Source organism: Miniopterus schreibersii, assembly GCF_964146895.1.
Source record: "Miniopterus schreibersii genome assembly, chromosome: 2".
NCBI lineage: Eukaryota > Metazoa > Chordata > Mammalia > Chiroptera > Miniopteridae > Miniopterus > Miniopterus schreibersii.
In genome coordinates, this window is record NC_138102.1 from 164,374,976 (window position 1) to 164,396,522 (window position 21,547).

The 21,547-nt window shown below is 45.6% G+C and overlaps 1 protein-coding gene across 2 annotated transcripts in view; it reads right to left on the reverse strand.

Moving 5' to 3' along the window:
• Nucleotides 1–358: 358 nt before the first annotated feature.
• The window catches only part of EMP1 (epithelial membrane protein 1), a 96,292-nt gene continuing 75,103 nt past the window's right edge, over nucleotides 359–21,547 (reverse strand). The window contains exons 1-5 of one of the 2 annotated variants that reach the window (XM_081127676.1): nucleotides 18,727–18,923; nucleotides 5,459–5,570; nucleotides 3,593–3,689; nucleotides 3,340–3,480; nucleotides 359–2,646 (exon numbers count right to left, since the gene is read on the reverse strand). In XM_081127676.1, coding sequence (XP_080983802.1) covers nucleotides 2,483–2,646; nucleotides 3,340–3,480; nucleotides 3,593–3,689; nucleotides 5,459–5,536 — 480 coding nt within the window. In that variant the 5' untranslated portion in view covers nucleotides 5,537–5,570; nucleotides 18,727–18,923 and the 3' untranslated portion in view covers nucleotides 359–2,482. Of the gene's footprint in view, nucleotides 2,647–3,339; nucleotides 3,481–3,592; nucleotides 3,690–5,458; nucleotides 5,571–18,726; nucleotides 18,924–21,547 lie in introns of those variants that run through there. The other variant, XM_081127677.1, reaches the window with a different exon arrangement.

A 21,547-nucleotide genomic window follows, 5' to 3' on the forward strand; every position in this document is an offset into this window, starting at 1 on the left:
ATATTGAAGACACATTAGAGGAGTTGGCTATTTCAAAGAAACTTTGCAAGTATCTCTGTTTTTTAAATGTCATAAGCCATTCTGATTTAAGATCATAACCTCTCCCTAATGTATTAGCTCATGAAGTTCCATTTTGTGCTTAAGAGGTTTAATTAAAGTAAGCTAAAACTATACTTAATAACATTCAATTGCCTGAAAGAGTTATTGTAGAAATGCCTAATGTATTACCAGAAAGTAGTTTCATGTCTTGAATAAATGCCAAGTTGTCCAAATCAAACTGATTGACAACTTAATTAGGAATAAATGTAACTGCTATCCATATTTTTCTCTATTTTCTCAAAAGAAAACATTCACACAGTGAAGGGAATCAGAATCTGTTTTTATATCCCTAGAGTTATAAACATTTGTATCAAAATATTTACAATTATAGTATATGAAATATCAACCTATTAAAGAAAAAGCCAAATACAGTACTAGAACAACCCACCAATGTAATGCAAGTTACATGAGACATAAATGGCACAGAAACAAAATAAAAGACATAGGAATACATGGTTCACTCCAGTCATAGTTTGACTTTTTAACATAATGTGATTATCTCTTTTGGCTATATCTGATATGTAAGTATGCTTCTGCATATAACACAGCCTTCTATAATCATGTAATAATTAAATGATAATTAAAAAGTTTATTATCCCATAGTTTTTGCTTCCCCACCTCCCTACCTACAGCCCAGAGAATTCTGTAGTCTGTCCTCAACATTCCCTTAACCAGAGTGAACAAAGAGAAATATACTTAATAAGTCCTTTTACATAAATACCAGCAATCATGCCATGACAACTCCCCAAAAAAGAAAAGTATATAAGAAATGGGATGAGGAGAGAGCTAGGAAAAGAAAAGTAGGCAAGATGTCTCAGATTCTCCCTAGGGTAGATCTTCTTAGGGTGATAAAGGAAATGGCTTCCTAAAATAAACCCTTTAGGCAGAATCTGAGATGGCTTAAAATAGCTGCTCCAGGCCAGAGCAGTGCCCGCTTAACAGGGAGTAACATACTACTTCTAAGTCCTATATAGAAATGCTCTGTGGCAACAGACAGATCAATTACCATCTGACTGGGCACCACAAGAGTTTGCGTGTGTGTGTTTTCCTTAAAGAAACTATCTGCCCATCACCTATATTTTTATTTATCTCACAGAAATTTTCTTATTTTCCTGGGAGCACAGGCACTCTTCTTATCATGACTTAAATCTAGGATGACTTAAATCTAACACTTTGCAATGACACAGCACCTTTCACCCAAGGGCCTGTTGTTTGGTTTTGGTTTGTGTGTGTTTCAATAAGCTTCCAGAAGTGTTTTGCCTCACCCATGAAGCAGGATAGGCAGGTTTTCTGGAAAGGTGACCACTCCAGCCAGTGTCAAAGCCAGAGTTGCCACTGAGCCTAGGAGTCCTGGTCCCCAATATGGATAATTAGATAAAACATTCTGAAATTTTTATAATTTAGAGGGAGAGTAACAGATTGTGTTACAAGGAGCTATGTCCGTCTCTCTCTCGTTATATACTTAAAAGAATCACTGACTGCATGGAGAGGGAATCCTAAAATCATAACCCTAATATAGCATTGTTGCAAGACTGCCCTGTGATCCCATAATTTGTGTGTTGCTTTCACCACAGAATTGGTCATTAGTGGCTTTACAGAAACTCCAGAAGAGCTGCCTTGGCTTTAAGCGAGAGGCCTAGCGAAGTCCATAGCAAGAGGTCTCTGTGAGGGACAGCTGTGTGAGGTCTGGTCTGGGTTCTGACCATCTCCCCAGGCCTTCCATGGTGAAAACTTCTCTTTCTTGATTTAACTAACCCACCAACTTGGCTTCATGACTATATCCCTTCCTACCATTTTTGTCACAAATACCACTGAATCCCACAGAGCTGGATATCTGTTCTAAAGAGAATAATTGTTCACGGGCTAAAGCCTCCTGTGGGCTCTTCAGACTGGAATGTGATGTTTTGCTTTGGGTCAGGAGGGTGGGATGGCTTCCAGGGTTAGCATATTCAGTACAAAAACAATATCTGCCCTTGCCGGAACTTGTACCGCTATTTTAACTTGGTGCAGTAGGTCTGAGCACCACAGTGCAAAACCTAGAATTCACCCTCGGAAGTGGAACCAGTGGTGTGGCAGCTGGTGGGGGCCCCGGGCAGCAAGTGTAACTGAGAACAGCTGGAGGCCAAGTCTGGTGGCTGGAGAGAGGCTCTCTGGCCCACATCAAGGGAGCATCGAAGTTCTAGCCAACTTCTTTCTCCCTAGGGCAGGGTCTCGGCAGTAGAGAACCTCCTGAGTAACTGTTTGGGTTTCAGCCTCTCCCACCCTCATGTCCCCCTCCCCCCTCCCCTGTCTTGGCTTTTCCTGCAGAGCAACTTTCATTTCCCTCCCAGATTCCACGGCTTCCTCCTCCCCACCCCCCAGATCCCCATAAATGTGTTCAGCTTTATTTCTTTCTCAGCACCAGATAGAGAATGCCAATGATGAAGCTGAAGCAGAAGCAGATCCAGGTCAGGATGAAGCAGTAGCCGTGGTGACTTCTGGAGTATATGACCCCATAACCCGCGTAATGATGAGTGAAGATGGACGCCCCGACCATAATGCATAGCCCTGCAAGGGAAAAAAAAGTTCAGGTTTTGTTGTTTGTTTGTGGGGTTATTTTGGTTCTTTCTTTTCTTTTCTTTTCTTTTTTTTTACATTAAAACCAAGAACAGGTTTTATAATCTTTAAAAGATCCTAGTTCTCTCATCTGCAATGGGAAGGTGAAATCTGGCTGGCTGGCCCCAAAGAGTAGTTCGGTGGATCCGCCCTGATCTGAGCTCGGTGGTCCTGTTGGTCAGTTAGAGGTGCTTGGGCTCTCGCACCTGCACTGGGTTGGTAGCTGCAAGTGTGAAGCACAGACACTTGTGTCCAAGACCCAGCACATGTAGGCAGGCTGCCCGGGCTGTAAGCATGCCACCAGACTACATGTGTGGGAAGAATGAAGGAGGAGAGTGGTGATCGCTGAGAGCACTGTGGCAGCGGTTTTATCTTTCAAGGACTCCCACCCGTCAACCCCCTTCGAGCATCTTGTGCACAAGTGCCCCTGGTGGGCGGCCCACCACTCGGGGGCTGCCTCAGAGCACTAGACTTAAACAATGAAGCAGATGAGGGTTCTTATTCTAAGCAGCTATCAGAGGTTCTCAAAAAGAATAAATAACCGGAGCCACATGCTCATCTGTTCAAGTTGCCAGGAGCACCCCTGGTAAGATCTTCTTAAAATCTCTGCCTGGGTGAACTGGAGTCAGCGCCTGAGATACTCACAGCACACCAGCATGGTGGCCCCCGAGAGGAAGAAGCGGTTTCCCTTCTCCATGGTGAAGAGCTGGAACACGAAGACCACGAGGGAGATGACAGAGAAGATGATGGAAAGGATCATGAAGGCCTGCACTGCCTTGATTGCATCTGTAGACACAGGGGAAGGAGAGCAAGGGGGTCAGGCCAACCAGTTCCCGACAGGCTGGACACTTCCCCGATCGCATGAATTGTGAGCACTGAATACAATCTTTATAGATACCTTCATCGGCGTAGATCAGGGTTCCATCGCAGTTACCTTGGGTACAGTTTTTCCAAAGACCTACTGATGCTTTTCCAAAATCTGAAACCACCCAGACCTGAAACCAGGAGAAAACAAAAAGTCATTTAAAAACTGACCCTCTGCTTTAAAAGAAATACCAAGTAAGCTTCTGTCAGGACCAAATCGTAAGCAAGACACCATCGTTAGCCATAAATATGGCTATGCCACCCATCCCTTGGTGGAAATAATATTCGACTAAGACTGAAGTCACAAAGGTCCCAAGAGAATAGGGAAGACTGTGTGACCAAGGGAAAATCACCTAGCCTTCCTGTGCTTCACATTCCTCATCAGTTGTGGGGGGGGGGGGGGGGGGGAATAATTTAACCACAGTAGTTTAAAATTCTAAGGTTCTAAGAAATGGCAAGCCTGGATGAAGATATTGGTTTTAAGTGTGCACAATTCATGCACTCTCTCTAGACTGTATCATGTAAGGGCCTGGCTAAAAAGGAAAAAAAATTAAGGAAAATTTTCCAGCTGGTGACAACTAAGGAACACAAGGGTAACTAGGAAAACAGCAATAAGCCTGGGTGGTTAATAAGCCACTTTCATCTAAACAGGAGAATCAAACTTTGATTGTCACAACATGCAAAGTAATTTCATAGCAAAATAGTACAGCAAGAGCTTTACTGTGGGGCAGTTGAAAATGGAAAAGTGACCAGCTCCCCTTCTTACTGGGCCCAAGAAACGCAGTTATCCCTCTGGAATGGAAAATAAACATCCAACTCTGTCCACAAGGAGTGTCTGCTGCTAAAATGCACGTTACTGGAAAGGCAAGGCCAAGGACGTGCAATTGCCTGCCCCTGGTTCAATTTTCAGCACTTCAGCATCCACTACTATAGTCTGAAGTCATTTATCAGACCTGTTATCCTGAGAGACTCAGGGATTGGCGTTCAAATGGCTGAATTACAATCTGGAGGAGGCTGCATCTTATCACCATCTTGCTTACATTAGCCTTGCTTATAATCACACCCACTAATGTTGGCAAAACTCTTCTATCTGAGCTTTAAAACCCATTTATCCCTTAACTGTAACAGGAACCTGAGCAGATTCTGGAACCACCATTTTCCTATCTAGCAACTGGTGGTTTTGTTTTTTGCATCCAAGGAGCTGTCTTGTTTTTTTCTGAGAAAAGCACTAGGAAAGCAAATTGGATGCTACAAACCAGCACTAGAGGGCGGAATAGCTCGAGGTTCAGAGAGAAGGGACTTGATTCTCTCCATAATATTTTTATGTTGTTTTGCTTGAGTGAGTGATAATCTTGCAAAATTCCACTTTCACACGCTACTACTCTCTGCTGGGAGCTTGAATATGTCAGTCTGGCAACCAGAGCTTCTCATCTCACTCCCGTTTCTCCTTCTAATCGAGGTTCCCCGAAGGAAGGGAAGGTCTGCCCCTGACCCTTGGGTGTCCTCATTATGCCCTGAACAAAGCCTGTCCCTCCCACCTGGGCCCCTTGGTGAGCCTCCTGCCTGGAATGGATCCCTATGCTCCTCCCACTGTTCATCTTAAGCCAGGAGAAAGCCCAGCCATCCAGCAGTCCTCCAAGCTCCACCCCAGCTGAGAAAACTCCTGGAGAAACTGAAGAAGTCTCCTTGAGTTCTCCAGCCTCTAGGGCTTCATGCAGACACTGACTTTTATCTCCTGTTATTGAGTTATTTGAAGTGCAAGTGTGTGTTTATTTTTTTCTACAGCTAAGCTGAAAATTCATGAAGGGCAGGGATTGTTGCTTAAATGTCCTTTGTAGCATTTTATGTAAATATTTAAATAACTACTGGAAGAATGAATGAACGAAAGAACGTTACTCACATTGGCAATGGTGGAGACAAATAGCATAATGACGGTGGCGATGTGGACCACAAAGATGCCAGCCAGTAATACCAACATCTTGGCTTTTTGATAACTTGGCGAGTTCAGAGTCCTGAGAAGAAAGGGGAAAACAAGTGGGAAAAAAAGATTACTGTAGAGGCAAGAAGATAATTCAGCTTTCCCACGCATGTGGGCTAGCCGCTAAAATCTGAAGTTGCAATAAAAACCATCACAATTTCTTCATAAATTCCTAAAAACACTTAGTGACCCTGGTTCCCTGAGTGCCTATTTGTCTATTGACATATATTGAAATATAAACACATTTCTGCATCTCAGGTATTTATATACCCATCTCTCCAAAACAGCCTGTTTCAAAATAAAGGACATTTTATGATAACTGTCAATATTTTATTTCCTTTGTGTTTTAGAGGCCAAAAGTAGAACTTGGGTTTTTAAAAGGCCTTTTGACAACTATAGTTTTCAGTGCATCAATGTCATATCAATTTCCTTTTCCACAAGGGAAGTGTCCTTGCCTCTGTCAAACTGTGCACCCAGCAGTTGTGATAGAAATGGATGCTTTCCTCAGAACAGCAGCTATTACTCAGGGCCCATAGACTGAATAGGCTACTAATTTGATCCCAGGTGAGATATAAAATGTGAGAGCCACAACTTCTACTATTATCATGCTGTTTGGTGTTCAATAATTATAATGACCTAATTATAGTTTAATGGTCTGGTCGCCTACGTATTGGCTATGTCAGGCTTGTATCATTGCACCTGAGCCTTTGGGCTGTGTGTGCCCCGTGGTGGGGAATCTGCTATTGGTTTGGGATACATGTTATATTTCCTACAACTCAATATGACAGTTCTGGGGCTTTAGAAGCATGCAGCTTGAGATACCACCAAATGTGCCTTCTGTGTGTGCATGACAATGATACAAATTCCAATCGATACTGAAGACAGGCAAGTGCATAAGTCACATGGGGGGGAGAATCAGGAACAAATATAGATTAAGAATGTGCACGGATAAACAAAAGCATGCAGCCATCATCTCAGCAGTGTTGAAAAAGAGAGCCCATTGGTCATAAAACCCAGAAAGAAAAGGGAGTGGGAAGGATGCACATGGGAGGCTATTCTGATTTATGTCAGCTACGGGAGTGCTGTGTCGTGGCCAAAACAAGCAGAGACTTCAAAGCAAAGGGCTCCGGCTTATTCACACCCTAGCAGGGCCTAGCCCACTAGGGAGGAGACGGCTCTGCACATCCTGCAATCGTCCCACTTCTCTCTCTCACTCCACCTCATGTAATTGAAGCTTTGAGTGTGCTCGAGCCACTTTCCTATTGTACTAGGTATTTATTGGAGAGCACTAATTCCACCACTTACGGTGCCTTTTATCTCCGCTCAGGAAACACTGGAGTGCCTTGCTCTTTACAGGCCAAGAGTGTAGTGAGAGGCAGACCCTACTCCAACAAACCCTGCCCTCTTTCCCAATCCAGGTTCTTGCACATCTCCATGCTTTTCTGCTTGACTTTAATGCTCCATGAAAAGAGGCTTTGGAATTAGATAGAGGTCGAGTTAGAATCATATAAAGTTATCTGAACTTTTGGTCTTAGTTTCCTCTTATATGAAGGGGGATTGCAACACTAATTGTACAGGGTTAAATTGGATCATATAGTGAAACTCCTAGCACAGTGCCTGGCACATGGCAGGCACTCAGGGGGTTGCTTTGCTTGTGGTTATTAATATTACTATTATTATTATACGAAACTCAGTAGCTGTTGCCAACCCAACCCAGTCAATCAGTCACCAGGCTGCCCCATGTTAAGTGCAAGTATTAGGATATCTGCCACCTAGTTCACAAGGGCGTGTGTATACAATCATTTTGGTCCTCTTAGAATTGCCATTATGACTAATCCTTGCCGATTGAGTGGGAGACCACGTAAAACACACCCTTAGGAACAAGGAGGAGAAAGTTCGTTCTTCTCAGCCTTCCATGTCTTTGGGGATTCAACAGCATTTCTGTCTCCTTGGTCAGCCTGATTGGCACCTGCTCACAGTCTCCGTTTTGATGACTTGAACATCACTGCATTTCAAACACCCTCCTCCCACTGCACCCCTACCTTGGCCCATCCACACACACCTGGGGCACTCAAGTTCCTGGCCTGCATATCTCATTTCTGATCTAAACCACAGCCCCATCCGGTCACTGTCTCCTGCCCAGCACAGGCAGGAGGAGAGGTTGGGGGGTGGGGGAGGAATCAAGCAAAGAAGCAACTCTTTCATCTTAGATTTCTGTGGTTGTGCCACATCCACTCACCAAGGAAAGGAGCACAATGTCTTGGAATGGCAAGTGTTCTTAGTGTACAGAACACACAATTCTCTCTGCTTTTGACCACTGGATACAGCCAGAGGTAGGGGCTGTTTAGTGGAGCTATCACATAATACCTATAACTTCATCTTTCCTCTGCCCAACATTTGTCAGGGTTTTCAGTGTCATCCATTGTCAGCGTAGAGGGGTTTCCATTATTTCCAGTGGCCCTCCCAACACATAAGGAAACAGAATGAACTGTAGTCTTAATTTCTGGCCTGGATTATCCCTAATTACTCAGTCCCTATACTAATGACCTCCAGCAGAGAAACCCCCAGCCTGAGGAAGGGGGGTGGGAGACAACCCTTAGATCTTTATGGACAAGTGGCACTTAATGGGTGAATGTTTGGAGATCTAACAAAGAGAAGAACAAAATGGGTTTAAATAATAGCAGATTCCCATTCTCCTGACTTCTACCCACCCATCACTTGCAGTGTAGCCTGCAGGGAGACTCATTTCCTGCCCTGGTGTGTATCTTGTTTCATACAAAAGCACTGAAAAGAGACCATTTCTGAGCATTTGTATCATTGGAAGTATCGGTTGCTACAGCTTTCTTTCCTGGCAGCACGTTTCACTAAAACAATAACTGACTTCTCCCTCACACCTCTCTGAGATGCTATGGATGACACCCTCCAATGGAAAGCATAGTCACAGCTGGGTAGCTCGAACCAGGAAACAGACAATAACAGGATTGCAATTCTGAGTACTTGGGTGCAATGCCTGCCTCTCTCCAAGAATTTGGTGCACGGGGAAGACCCAAAGTTTGTCAGTTGGTTGTTGGGAACTCCCATAACAATAACATTATTTGTGGTGCTTAGACTCTCAGATCCAGGCCACCAGAGCTAGTCAGCTCAGTGTCCTTAAAGAAAAAGATGTCTACTGACTATACTATGTGTGGTTCCAGGAACACATTTCTCCACTCACCACTGTAAGCAGAGTGAGATCTCCCCCTTTACCCTCACCAACCCAACATGCCAGAACAGGCTTGGTCAAGGCTCCATGGGGCTGGGTGGGAAACTGAGAAAAATATAGGAGGCATAAATGTTGACTCTAGAGAGATGTTAAGAGAAATGGAGGTAAGAGCCTTACAGCTACACATGGGTTCTCTGTTATCCAGCTCTGGTTCTTCTTTCTGCCCTAAAGCACAGGCCAGCCAGTTCCCTTTCCACCACCGCCATTTTTTGTTTCTGACCACGCTTCTCCTTTCCTCCCCAAAATGCCCAGGCCACATTAGAGAAGTGGTCTCTTTATGCACCTGGATGCAAGCCTCACAAACACTGACCATTCTAGATCTGGATTAAGTTCTTTGCTAATAGAAAATGTATTACAGTTAGTGGAAATGGCCCTGGAGATTGCAATTGCTGGTGATTGGGGCTGTCAATGATGACCTCATGTGGGTGAGGGGAGTAACTGCCCTCTCTAGTTGTCTCCATCCACTTAAATTTTTGTTGGTTTCTTAACTCCCTCTTATACACACCTCTCTGAAAATAAAAGAATTGAAGGAACATAGTTCTGAGACTGCCTTGCATTGTCTCTTTGCCTCTGTTTAGATAGCCTAACACTGTTAAGGTCCTCTGACCATGAGAAATTAATGAGGCCCTTGTGGACACCTTTCCTTTTTTAGTGAGCAACTAGCACCGCAGAGACTTTAAGAATAGTTGACTTCTAAAGATGTTGGTCATTTGGCTCTATGGTTGCTAAGCTCGGGGTCAGATAACTTCTTCCTGCCATGTTGTCTGTGTGCTTATTAAGCTGCCACCAGCGTCTAGGGGAAGCAGTTCTTTAAAGGTGATCTGAGTACAATGATTGGGAGCAATGCAATAAAATAAAGTAACCAAAATTAATTAATTAATTAACAATTAATTAATTAATTAAAATAGAGTAACCAAAAACCTACTTCTCTAGCAAAGGAAATGGTGGAAATCCTGGGCTTGAGTCATTGAAGAACGACCATGAGCCTGGCGGTATAACCTAATCAGAAACAGGGAGGCCAGGGGCTGTGTGAGCAGCAGGAGAGTCCCGCAGAGCTCAAATGTCCATGATTCATCTGAGAGTGGGTGAGATTCTCCCAGACAAAGGCAACATGGAGACACCCTCTACCAGATGGCGCAAGAGAGCTTTCTGGGAAGCCAGAGGCTCTGGCTGGCTGCAGAAAGCAGTTTGGTCATTTCCCTGACAGCCTAAAATGGCCCAGGCTTTTGTGGGGAGAAGAGAGCAATAACTTAGCCAGATGCTAAGTTTCCTGTTTCTCCTTCTTCTCACCCCGGTTTTAATGCCCGAAACACAGTCAAGCCATGAGTTCTTCCTCCATTATTTATCTTGCATCCATTCTTTACTTCTAATTGTCCTTGTCCAGTTCAGGTCCTAGCCTGGACCACAGCGTCAGCCCCTACCAGGGTCCTTTTTCTGAACTCCCCCTCTGATAAATTTTCCACACTGCCAGTGTGTTATCTGACCATCTTATTTCTCTGCTCAAAATCCTCCAAACTCCCCACAACCAGAAACGGGGCTCCAAACACTGCATGCACGCTGACCCTGGCAATCCCAGGAATGTGGAGATCCTAGGAATTTGGTTTCAAAAAAAAAAAAAAAAGGTGTCCTTTCTCCAGTAACTACCTATCAAATTCTTTTCAAAAAGCTCAAATCCTGCCTCCTCTAGGAAGCTTCCCCAGATACAGAGGTCAGAAGTCATCATTTCCCCTCTGTTATGCTATAGCCCTTCCATAGCCCTTTATTAAAACCACTAGTGGCAGCCTGGCTGGTAACAGTTATTTTTGGAAATGTTTGGCTCCTGAATCCTCAGGATTCTAAGTTCCTGAAGGGAGAGTTTTGATCATGACAGGTATCAAATAAATATCTGTTCAGCGAGCAAATAAATATTTTCTTCTTGATAGAAAAATAATCAATGTCAAAGTGACTGGAGGCTTTATAAAAAAGAATAGACTTCTAGAGGGAATATGTTTCCTTTTGTAACAACGACTTTTGTCCTTTCTTATTTTTAGACATCGTTTATATTTTACTATAATTATGTATTAAGCATCTTATTACATATTTCCATATAAATACCTATGTAAAAACATGAATATCTCCTGAGTCCCTTTGACATTTGAATATATAGGGGTATGTATGTATTTATTGTCTTTCATTCCAGAGGAAATAAGTGAGTACAAAAATAATATCTTAAATTTCTAAACACTAATTTGTCCATAGATTTAACTTTTCTTTCTATCTATCTCTGGGCTGTAGGGGGGCTTTAAAGTTCCTCTTCAATACATGGAAACTCATCTACAAAGCTACACCAAGGAACTACATATCTAAATCATGCTTAAACTCCTCTGGTTATGAGGAGCTCACTACCTACCAAGACATCCCTCCTCCCAAGTAGGAAGGTCCTTCTGACAATGCATCAGAGTCTCTCTTGGCAATGACTACCCCTGAACTTAGTCCTGTCCTTTGTCTAATGCTTCCTCTTCAGCCCTGTTCTAAATTGGTTATCTTTGCAACAGAACTTTCGGGTTATCAGAAAACTAGCCAGAGGACATCATCATAGGTTCCCAAATCTCAATCATGTTAGAACACAGTCCTGAGACCACTGGACTGCTAGACACACTACCCTGCCTTTTCATTGATTGACGTTTTTCCAGCAGTGGCATCCCACCCCCTTTCTGGATAACTGCAAACTTGGAAGAAACCTTTCTCACACCATCTGACCAAAGACAGGCTGCTTCCTCCGAAGCACAAGAGAAGATGAAAAGCCAAGCTGCTCCTGGTCATATGATCTCCATGAGTCAGCACATGTCTCCATGCCATCTTCCTCGACATGACACCCGAAACTCCGGCGGCCCCTTCTCCCTGAGGACGCTGTGTAGGGTGGTGGCACGAACATCTTCCTCGCCTCCACACGTCGGGATCGTTTTGCTTCTGTTGGTTTGTTTTTGATATTTGTTTCCCACTGAGGAGCATTTGCGTTGGCAAAGTGCATGTCCATTTAACACAAAAGCCGAAAAGGAAATACTCTCTTCTGGGAGCAGCCACAGAGGACGTATCCGGAGGAGGAAAAGGCTGGGATTCAAGTCAGGCCGAGTGGATGAGACCTTGGATGAGCTTTTCTGGCCATTGTTATTGTTGTTTTATATCAAGTGTACTTTCCATTCTAAATATTGTTTTTACGTAGGGGTGGGAGAGGGGGGCATTCATTTCTCCATGGGAAACGTGTGGAGAGAAAGGCTCCTGAAGATCGTTTCCTCCTGCCTCAGGATATTGGACGCCTGGTGTGGGAGGAGAGGACTCCAGGTCGCTGCTCACTATACACACATCACCCTGGGCCTGATGTTTTCAAGTGCAGGCAAATTTCTATGACCTGGAGAAACATCAGCCGCCAAGCAGCAAAAGTAACAGGGATCTACATGCTCCAAGGAAAACACCTGTTTTTTTTCATGGTCCCGGAGAAAGGGGACAGCATCTTCCAAATGGATGCATGATAAATGGGGGCTAAGATAGAAACGGTAGTGTACACCCGGCCGTGTTCACCGGGATAGACAGCCTAGCACGGACTCTCACAAGGTGAGGGAGGGGAGCCAGGGGTGCTGAAGGGGGAACAGCATGTTATTTTAAAAAGAAGAAAGAGCACCCATTAGAAAACCAGCTTCTTGAAAAACTTCAGCCTCTGACCAACTGCTGACTTTGGGAGAATCACAAAACCTCCCTGGTTGGTGGTTCCTAGAGAGAAGGTACCTAATGGTAAGGCACACAGCTTTGCGGTTCGAATCCTGACTCTGCCACTTTTTTTTTTTTTTAATTTCAGTTTTACTGAGGTGTAATTGACATATAAAATTGTAAGATATTCGAAGTATACATCGTGGTGATTTGCTGACTCCACGCTTCTTAACTGTGATCTGTAAACCTCACAGGGTTAATGTGAGGATTAAAGCGCTGGTGCCTGATGCAGAGCAAAGGCTATACGGTTGTTGCAAACAGCGTGAATCTTGTTTTTGCAAATGCTCCCAAGAAGGATGTCGAGTCTCTCTTATTTCCCCTTGTCCTCATCGTGTCTGCGCAGGGGGTGGGTGAGGGCCACATCTGCAAAGGCTGAGGCCAGGCTTGGGCCTCGAGGAAGCCAAGCCAGCCCACGCCCCGGGACGGCAGCTGGTCGGGCCATCGGGCGAGGCCTCCTGGGCGAGGAAGGAAGCTCCAGTGTCTTCTGCTTCTGACAAAGGAGCGTTCTGGCGGCCAGAACGTCTTCAAGGGAGAGGTTGCCAAGATAATAACTAGGGTTTGGGAAGAAAATCAAGGTGTGGCCCGGCCCCAGAGGCGCTTGGGCGGGTCTACAGTAGATGGCGGCAACATGCTTCAACCAGCAAAACTGCAGCCTTGAGGGGGCTACGAGCTGGGAAAGACACTGCCCCTCCACCAGAGGTGCCCAGAGAGCACTGGGGGGTGAGCTGTGGGTTTCTTTGCTCCTTTTGAGGGCAATTGATTATTTAGAAGTTCAGGGGTGGCAAGGTAATTCAGGCCAGCCCCATAACAAAGGAGGAAAGGCAGGTCCCCAGAGGGAAAGCAGAATGAGAACTGAAGCCCAACACCTCCTGCTGTCTAGGCCAGGCCTCCTCCACTCCTGTGTGATCTCGCCCCTATATTTATCTTCGAGCTCAGCAGGGGTTCTAGAATTACCCTCCACTCTGTTCCTCCTGCTACCTCCTAGTTTATCAGAGGGGCAACATTGCCCCCTCAAAACAGTGCCATTAGCAAAAACAAAGGGTCTTTCAAGGGCACTGCTTCTTCCCACCTGGCCACCAAAGGCCCAAACTCATCCCCAACACTGCAAACCCTGAGACAAGTTTCAAACATTCTGTCCTGCCCCCCACCCACAGCACGAAGTCCCCTCCCTACTGAAGCACAAAGCTAAGTAAAGCTCCAGGCCTTGGCTTTCTCTGAGTTAAGTGTGAACACACCCACTTGCAGGGCTCATTGTTCCAGGACAGAAATCCTCCCTCTAATACCCTATAGCTCCAGCCCGCAGAAGAGGGGTCTTTCATTTTTTTGAAGGAGGAAGTCTAAGTATCTAGGACCTCATTTTGCTCTCAGCTCTGATCTGATCCTTCCGAAACGAGAAATGTTGGAAAAATCACTGCCCTATTGGCACAAATATCCCATGGAAGCATGGGTGATACCAAGGATGTATTGACCAACATCTGTACCTGAGCAACAAAAGGTTCTTCAGCGGAGCACAGGAAACAGAGTATTTGACCCCAAGGACTGTCCTGAAACATTGAAGGTGGGTGGTCCCCAAAGAAGAGGAGAGGAATTAGGAGCGGGAACATCCTCACACTTCTGTCTTGCTCTTTCACCTCCTTGGTCTTTCTCTTTCCACTTTGCTTTTTCTCCCTCTTGTAGGCCTTTCCATTTGCCCCTCTTCTTTGCCGCAGGGAAACACAGGCCCTAGGGACACACAGGCAGTCCCATTTTCTCCTTCTCTGCCCTCTCCTCCTTGCACCTTCCCTTTCCTCCTCTCAGTTTGTTCCTCACTGGCTCCCATCCACACCTTTACAGCCACACCCTCAAGCTGCAGGGTCTCCCTCCTTGAGAAGAGGGTGGAGCTCCTTTCCCAGGACCTGTTCGGGTTCTCGCCGAGCCTGGTTGGGTCCTTGGCTGTTCTCAGTCTTAACAGGCTTAGATAGCCTGTCCCTCCTCATCTGAGCTGGCTTCTTCATGTTTCATTAACCAAACTCTTCCTTTTCTTCCCAGAGCTGGGTGAATGCTCATTGCTATTAGATGATGAAGCCTAAGGAATCCCCAGGTGGATGAAGCAGAGGAAACTGCCTGGGTCCTCAGTCCTCTAAAATGTCCGTTTCAATGCAACTTGTTGCCTTGTTTCACTTTTCTACCAATTTTTATGGATTAAACTAGCTATTAGCATGAGCCAAGGATTTCTCAAGATACGAATGTTAGGACCTTAGAACATTAGAACTTCGGAGCTGCAAAGGGCCTTGGTTGTCACCCAGTTCAGTTCCCTCCATTGAGAAGACAAGTGACCTATCCCTGGTCACACGACACAGTCGGGATGAGAGCACAGGCCCTTGGTCTTGCTGTTCAGCCATCTGGCATCTACTCCAGGATTTCTGCTACCAGTTTCAACCTATGCCTAAAGGGTTCTCAATTTCACTTACCCCATTGGAAGAGTGAATTCATGAAAAAGGCTCAGAAAACACAAAAACTGCCACACCCACATAAGGCCACTGGCACCAGGGGCAGAGGAGTCCATTTTAGTTCCAGGAAAACACCATTTCCACAACAGGAAAGGAAATGTTGACCCAAATATTTTGTTAAAAACGAAGAGAAACAGCAATCTCCACAAGGGTTTGTAGTTTTACCTTTTTGCTTCATATCAGTGGATCTTCCAATTAAATTGAGAGCAATGATTTTACCTAGTCAGCACCAGGAACTGAAGTGTTACGAAGTACAATCTTGAGACATTGTGTTTGGGGCGGGGTGTTGGGAATTCATTAAACTACTAATCAGAACCATATTTGGGCTCCCTTGATCACTGAATAGAAATCCAGAGTCATCTGGACAGAACTGGGGAGAGGATTGGAAACAGGAAGTTCACGGTCAGAAGATCCCAGTTTTGCACTGGTTAAGGATGTCGCCCTCCTCTAGGGACTGATATCTGGATCGCCTGCCAACCAGTAGACCCAGGTTACACCGATTGGCAGCCTGTAGTCACCATGACAGGTGGTAACAGTATAAAAGCATAGGCTACATGAACTACGAACCAAGTTAAGGGACAACCCCCATGCGGCTAAGTTAGAAGCCTCTGTGGCTGGTATTAAATTGATTTAACCATGACCTTGTGGGTAGCAACTGGGTGTGTCCCCCTGACTATGCATATCTGAGTCCCAAACGTCTCCAAGCTTTTGTATATACTGTGGTAAGATAAAGAAGGAACCATATTTATGTGTAGAAAATGAAATACCTCGGAATCAAATCATATGACTGTGGCTTACTATGTGCATAGTTTCCAAGTTTCGAAATGTTTTCTGCTCCTCTTGCTGCATCTCAGACAACGCTATTCATAATAATCAAGTGGCATCCATTAACTATTGAGTAAGGGTTAAATGTTTAGAGGAGCTCTGGGTGGAGCAGCAACAACAAAACGGAACCAACATTGTTCAGGTTGCTTCAGGACCACAGAACTAGGAGCAAAGAATCGAAGTTCTAGAAGACCCAGTTTTGCTGGATTTAAGAGACTCTAATCATTAGAGCTGTCCAGCGAAGGGGGATGAGCGTGGACGTGCACTCTGAGGTACTGAGCCCCCAACCTCGAAATGTCAAAGAAATGTCCAACGGCAATCTGTCCAGGGCGGGGTAAAAACAAGATTTCTGTGTATGGTAGGAGTAGGAAAGAGTTATCTTCAAGATCCCTCCCCAGCTGAGAGTTCGATGAACAAACTTAAGGATGGAACATAACCGAATGTGCCTTGTGCCCTTTCCCGTGGCCATTTCTCAGCTGTGTTCTCCATCAGGCTCTGGGGGGCCTGTGAACAGCTGTTTCGCTTCTTCCTGTGGGACCCCTTGATCTCAGCGGGTCCGACACGGACCAAAACCCGCAGAGCCAGCCGGACCAAGCCGGGAGGACCTGTGTCCCCAGGATGGCCTTGGTGAAGCCCATTCAGTAACAAGCCCCCCAGGAACTGCACGGGCCCCACGCTGGCTTCGGGAGGGAAGCGGGGATTGTTGAGAAAGTCACAGTGAGCCTTCTCAGGGGCCTGTGGAAGGATGTCTTTCCTTCCTCGGAGGCCTGCCCTGCTCTCCTGGGAGGCAGCCAGCCTCTGTTCTGGGATGTGATCTGCCCTGGGTTGGTCCTTGACAGCATGCTGACAACTCCCAGGACAGTTTAGCCCCCTCAAACAATGCGCAGCCTGGGGGGTCCTCTGACCGGGACGCCAGAGCGGATGTCCCGCAGCCCTCCAGACAGCGCCCTCCCCGCCCCGCCCTCCAGGTCTGGGGTGGGGATGGATCGGCTTCTGAGGGTGGGGGACAGTAACCCTCACAGTGCAGCCCTGTCAACGCCTTTCAGCCGCAACCCAGAAAAACTGCCGCACCTAAGGCCTCTCACTGCTTCTTGGAGGAAGAGGGGAAAGCGGGAATCAGAATTGCAGTTTCTTCCAATTGCCCTCAAAGCCCAGGAAATAACATGCAGCCTGTTTTCACATTTATAACCCTACGGTATAACTCAAAATGGGGCACAAATGATGCAATCCATGATGGCTTACACCCCAGAATTTTCAGTATTTTCTATTTGCTGACTAGTCAAATTAGCTTATTAGTTTTAACCCCGCACAAAACTAAAAGATTCGCGCTAACTTCATAGAATGCCATTACTATCAGCTTCACAGTGGCTCCCCTAGTCCACAGCAGGTAATCTGGAAATAATAGTCAGTTTAAGCAAGTGTGGGAGTTCCCTGCATCTTGAAAAGTTGCCCTTGTGTTTACTTCATCACCCCCCTGGGGGCAGTTCTACCAGGAGCCGTGCCTGTACAATGTACACAGACTGATGACATTTAAATCTTCCCTTCCAACGGACTGCGTTTGTTTCTAAAGGAAAAGCCTAATTTCATCAGACAAGCTGAATCCTGTCATTCTCCTCACCTTGTTTTTGTGGGGGAGAAAAAAAATCCGCCAGTATCTATGTTGAAATAGGCCACACCTCAACCAAAATGCTAACCTTAAAAAAAAACACAAAAAAACAAAAACAAAACAAAAAAAACCACAAACAGAATCACCCTCTTTCCTTTCTCCAAATTTCCTTTGTGATTAGCATGAGTGTTTGCGTCTGTGCAACCGCAGTTTGGAAAAGTGAAAAGATAAATGTCCCCAAATAATCGCTGCCTTCCATGCAGAAAAATCCCACATCCACCTAAAAAAACTTGTTTATTTTTTTTATCTCTTCTTATATACCAACTTTTCACGCAGCACTGAAATTCAGTTATTTCTAGGGTGGAAGCACAAAGCCATTCAACAACTTTGTTACAGGCACAGATGAAGTTCCCCTGCCCCACCCTCCCCCAGTTCCAGCTTCCCTCCCGCCTCTCCCAGCTTGCACATCTGGCCAAGGAGAGAAGGCGCTCTGGAATCCACATCAGTCACCTGATTCCATTAAGTGAACCCCTCCCGGGTTTTATTTGAAAAACCAGTCGCTCTCCTCTCTCTCTTTCTCTCTCTCTCTCCCCTCCCTCCTCTCTTTCTCTCTCCTCTCTCCCCTCCTCTCTCTCTAACGGTTTTCTTTAAACAAAACCCAACCCTCTTCTCCCACCCTGTGGGGAGAAAAAACACTTTTCAAATTCAAACAGAAGTGAATGAACAGACCAAAAGGCAGTAGTGAAACCCACAGGAAAAATACACTGAAAAGCAGCCCTCTATCCACTGTCACCCCCCAAAAGACCAGCAAACAACCAGCAAGCAGAGACGCAGTTCAAGTCCTGAAGCAATCTGAATCAAAATGGAGGAATGGAAAACATCTGGCAAGTGCAGCCTGTCATTTCAAAGGTTTGTGGCGTTTCCTCCATAAAGACTATCCTATCCAGGTGTGTTCCAAAGTCCCTGGGGCCTCCACATCTTCGGAGCAAAACCCAGGCACTGCGAGACATAATTACAACCCGGTCCTGCAGATTTCCCTGAGCCTCCCCCAGCCCTGCCGTCCAAATCCATTTTTCTGAAGCTTATGGAAAAAGTTATCTCAGTATCCACGTTTAGCCAAAAGTTTCAAGGATTCAGTTCAAGGAATCACAGAAAACTTGCGAAGGGAAAAAGGAAAAGAAAATCTTAGGTGAGGTCAGAAGAAGGAGAGCAGTGGAAAGGAAGGATTCTCTGAGCTTCCCCGCAGTGTCGGGAGCTGTCCTACCTGAGGGTCCGAGCGACGGAGAAGCCCTGAGTGGCAGCAGCTGGCAGCTGTCCGGGTAGGTCTGCTCTTCTGGAGGTTTGTGACCACAGTGAGGGGAGGGACCTGCCTCCCGAGGTTATAAGTTTCCTGCGCTGGTGTGCTGGGGTGTGTGATGGGCGGTTTCTTTTCACTGTGTTTTAAAGGAGTTTCTATGAATCAGTCTGACTTAAAAAAAATAAAAAATGATTTGTTGGTAAGCTACGCCCTGCTAGGTTGGCAGTCAGTCAAGAGAGGCTGGGAGTGAGCCATCAATTCAAAGAAGCCTGCTTAGGCGCCCTCTGACTCAGACACACAGACCACAGTGGAAAAAGGAGTGACATTGCTTCAAATGAGTAATAGGAGACACACAAATAGATCTGTTTACTGAAGCCCATTCCTCGTCACCAAAAGGAGACTTGGTTACCAAGGGGATAAAGCAGAACTCGAGTTATCTGCCCAACCTTCATCTGGAGAGGGAGAGGGGGAGGGGAAGGGAAGGGTCCTGCCCATTGAAATCCTATTTAGTCGTCTAAGGACAGTCCCATTCTTCCTCTCCCATCAAATGCCTCAGCCACTGCTCACGATAGAGAAAGATCAGATTTATTTATTTACTTCCCTGCCTGACCCGGGTGCACTGTTCTGTACGGCGAGGCCCTGGAGGCGGAAGGGACATGCCAGGAACCCAGGTAAGGCTGCCTCTGAATGACAGAGCACTGGTTGGACAGCAGGCTGGTTTATCACTATGCTCTGTAAATGCCCATGTGGGCTCCACACATTGGGGAGGAAGCCCTCTGGCTGAGAACTTTGCTCTGTGATCTCCATGCACTAATCATGTGGACCTTGCTCCACAATTCACTTTCCTGTGCTCGGCCAGGAGCATAATCATCACAACCTCCCTGCACCACTCCTCTCTCACTCAGCACTGGAGCCTGGAGCCAGGAGGGGCCCAAGGAGTCATCTAATCCCAGCCAGGCATTCCACCGGAGAGGAGAGGCCTGATGCCTGAGTTCAAGCCCAGCTCTCCCCTTTATTATCTATGTGACTGTGAACAAATCAACCTCTCCATGCCTCAGTTTCCTTGCATGTAAAATGAAGATAGAAGGTACCTATCTCATAGAGTTATGATGAGAAAGACACATAGAGAGCTTATAACAATGCTTGGCACAGAGTATGCACTCAATAAATATTAACTATAATGATTGTTGTACCGAAGAAGAAACCCAGGCCCAGAGAGGTAAAGTGACTGATCCAAGGAGACACAATAAATTAGCAGTAGCAGCTTGGTTCAAGTTTGTCACATCCAAGCAACTCTGTTTCTATTATTCTCTGCTGCATCATGACAACCTATTTCAATTCAAAATATTCTTTTATAGTTATTTATTTATTCATTCATTCAACCAACATCTGCAGGTCACAATGGCCTATGCACTGTCAGAGCTCTGGGTCACAGATGTGAGCAAGATTCACATGTGTGTATGCTCTTGGAACTTAGATTCCATAAAAAAATCAAAAACAAACTGGTGGCTATTCACCAAAATATTGATAAAATCAGGTGGTAAAATTATAGATGAATTTTAGTTTCTTCTGTGTCATGTTACCATAGTTTCCAAGTCTTCTGCAAGGAACCTATACAACTTTGATTTTTAGGGGGAAAAAATTAATGGAAAAGAGAGAATATTTTCTGAAATAGATGATGGGGAAAACACCACACACACAAATACACACACACACAAACTGACTGGACACCACATCTTCCCAAGTCCAAGAACTGACTTCTGTCCCTGTAAGGATGAGACAGGGTAGATTTTCCATTATAAACTGATGATTTGACAGCAGATTGCTTCCGTTTCTCATATCTTTCCTCCTCATCATCCCCCATCACTTGTTTGACAATAAAAATGCCTATTTGAGAGGAGCAACTCCCAGCAGTAGGTTGTGTCCCTGTGATCTCTGAGCAGCCTAACCCTCGGGAGGGCAGGATGGGGAGGCCCAGGAGCCCTCTTGGGCTATAAGAACAGATGACGCACATTCTCTCAGAGCAGCATTCTACCCCTCTCCCTGGCCTTCTCCCACCCTGCCGTTGCCTTTCACCTCCAAGGCCTTCTGCCAGTTTCAAACTCTCTTCCCACTGCCTGGCAATGGGGTGAGCCAGTGACTTGCCCTCTTGCATTTCAACCTTAAAGTGAGTAGATATGATAGCCTTCCAAATGGGCCTAATAAATCTCTCCTTCCGTGTACCTTTGCCGATGTAGGGTTTGGAGAGAAAATGTTAACTGCTTTGAGCTCTTAAACCACACGCACGCGCGCGCGCACACACACACACACACACATGGACCATATAAAGCTAAGTTGTGTAAATATTTTTTTTAAATAAGTGCCAGTCCAGGATCTCTTAAGTCTCTTAATTAACCCTTGAAACATCGCCCGAGCTCATTTTGTAAAACAAAGTTATCGAGTCTGGGAAGAAAATTGGATCTGTTCTGGCTGAAGCTCCAGTCCATTGTGCCTCTGGACGGGCTTAAAACATTAAGCCTGTTTCTTTCCATGGCTGTGAACAGGACAATCTTAAGTCTGTGGACAGCAAAAGGTTTAGGGGTCTAAAACCACATGGGGCTGGAGAATGCAGCCCTATCTGGTGTCTTCTAGGTCTATTCAGACAAGGAGAGGGTATAATCTGCCTTCCTGCTCTGTGCTCCATTTCCCTCCTTTGGAAAGTGGGTTAGACACATTCACTTTCCACATGAGTAAAGAACTGGGCAAAGTTTTGTCTGACCCCAATAAAGCCATATATTCTCAGGAAGGA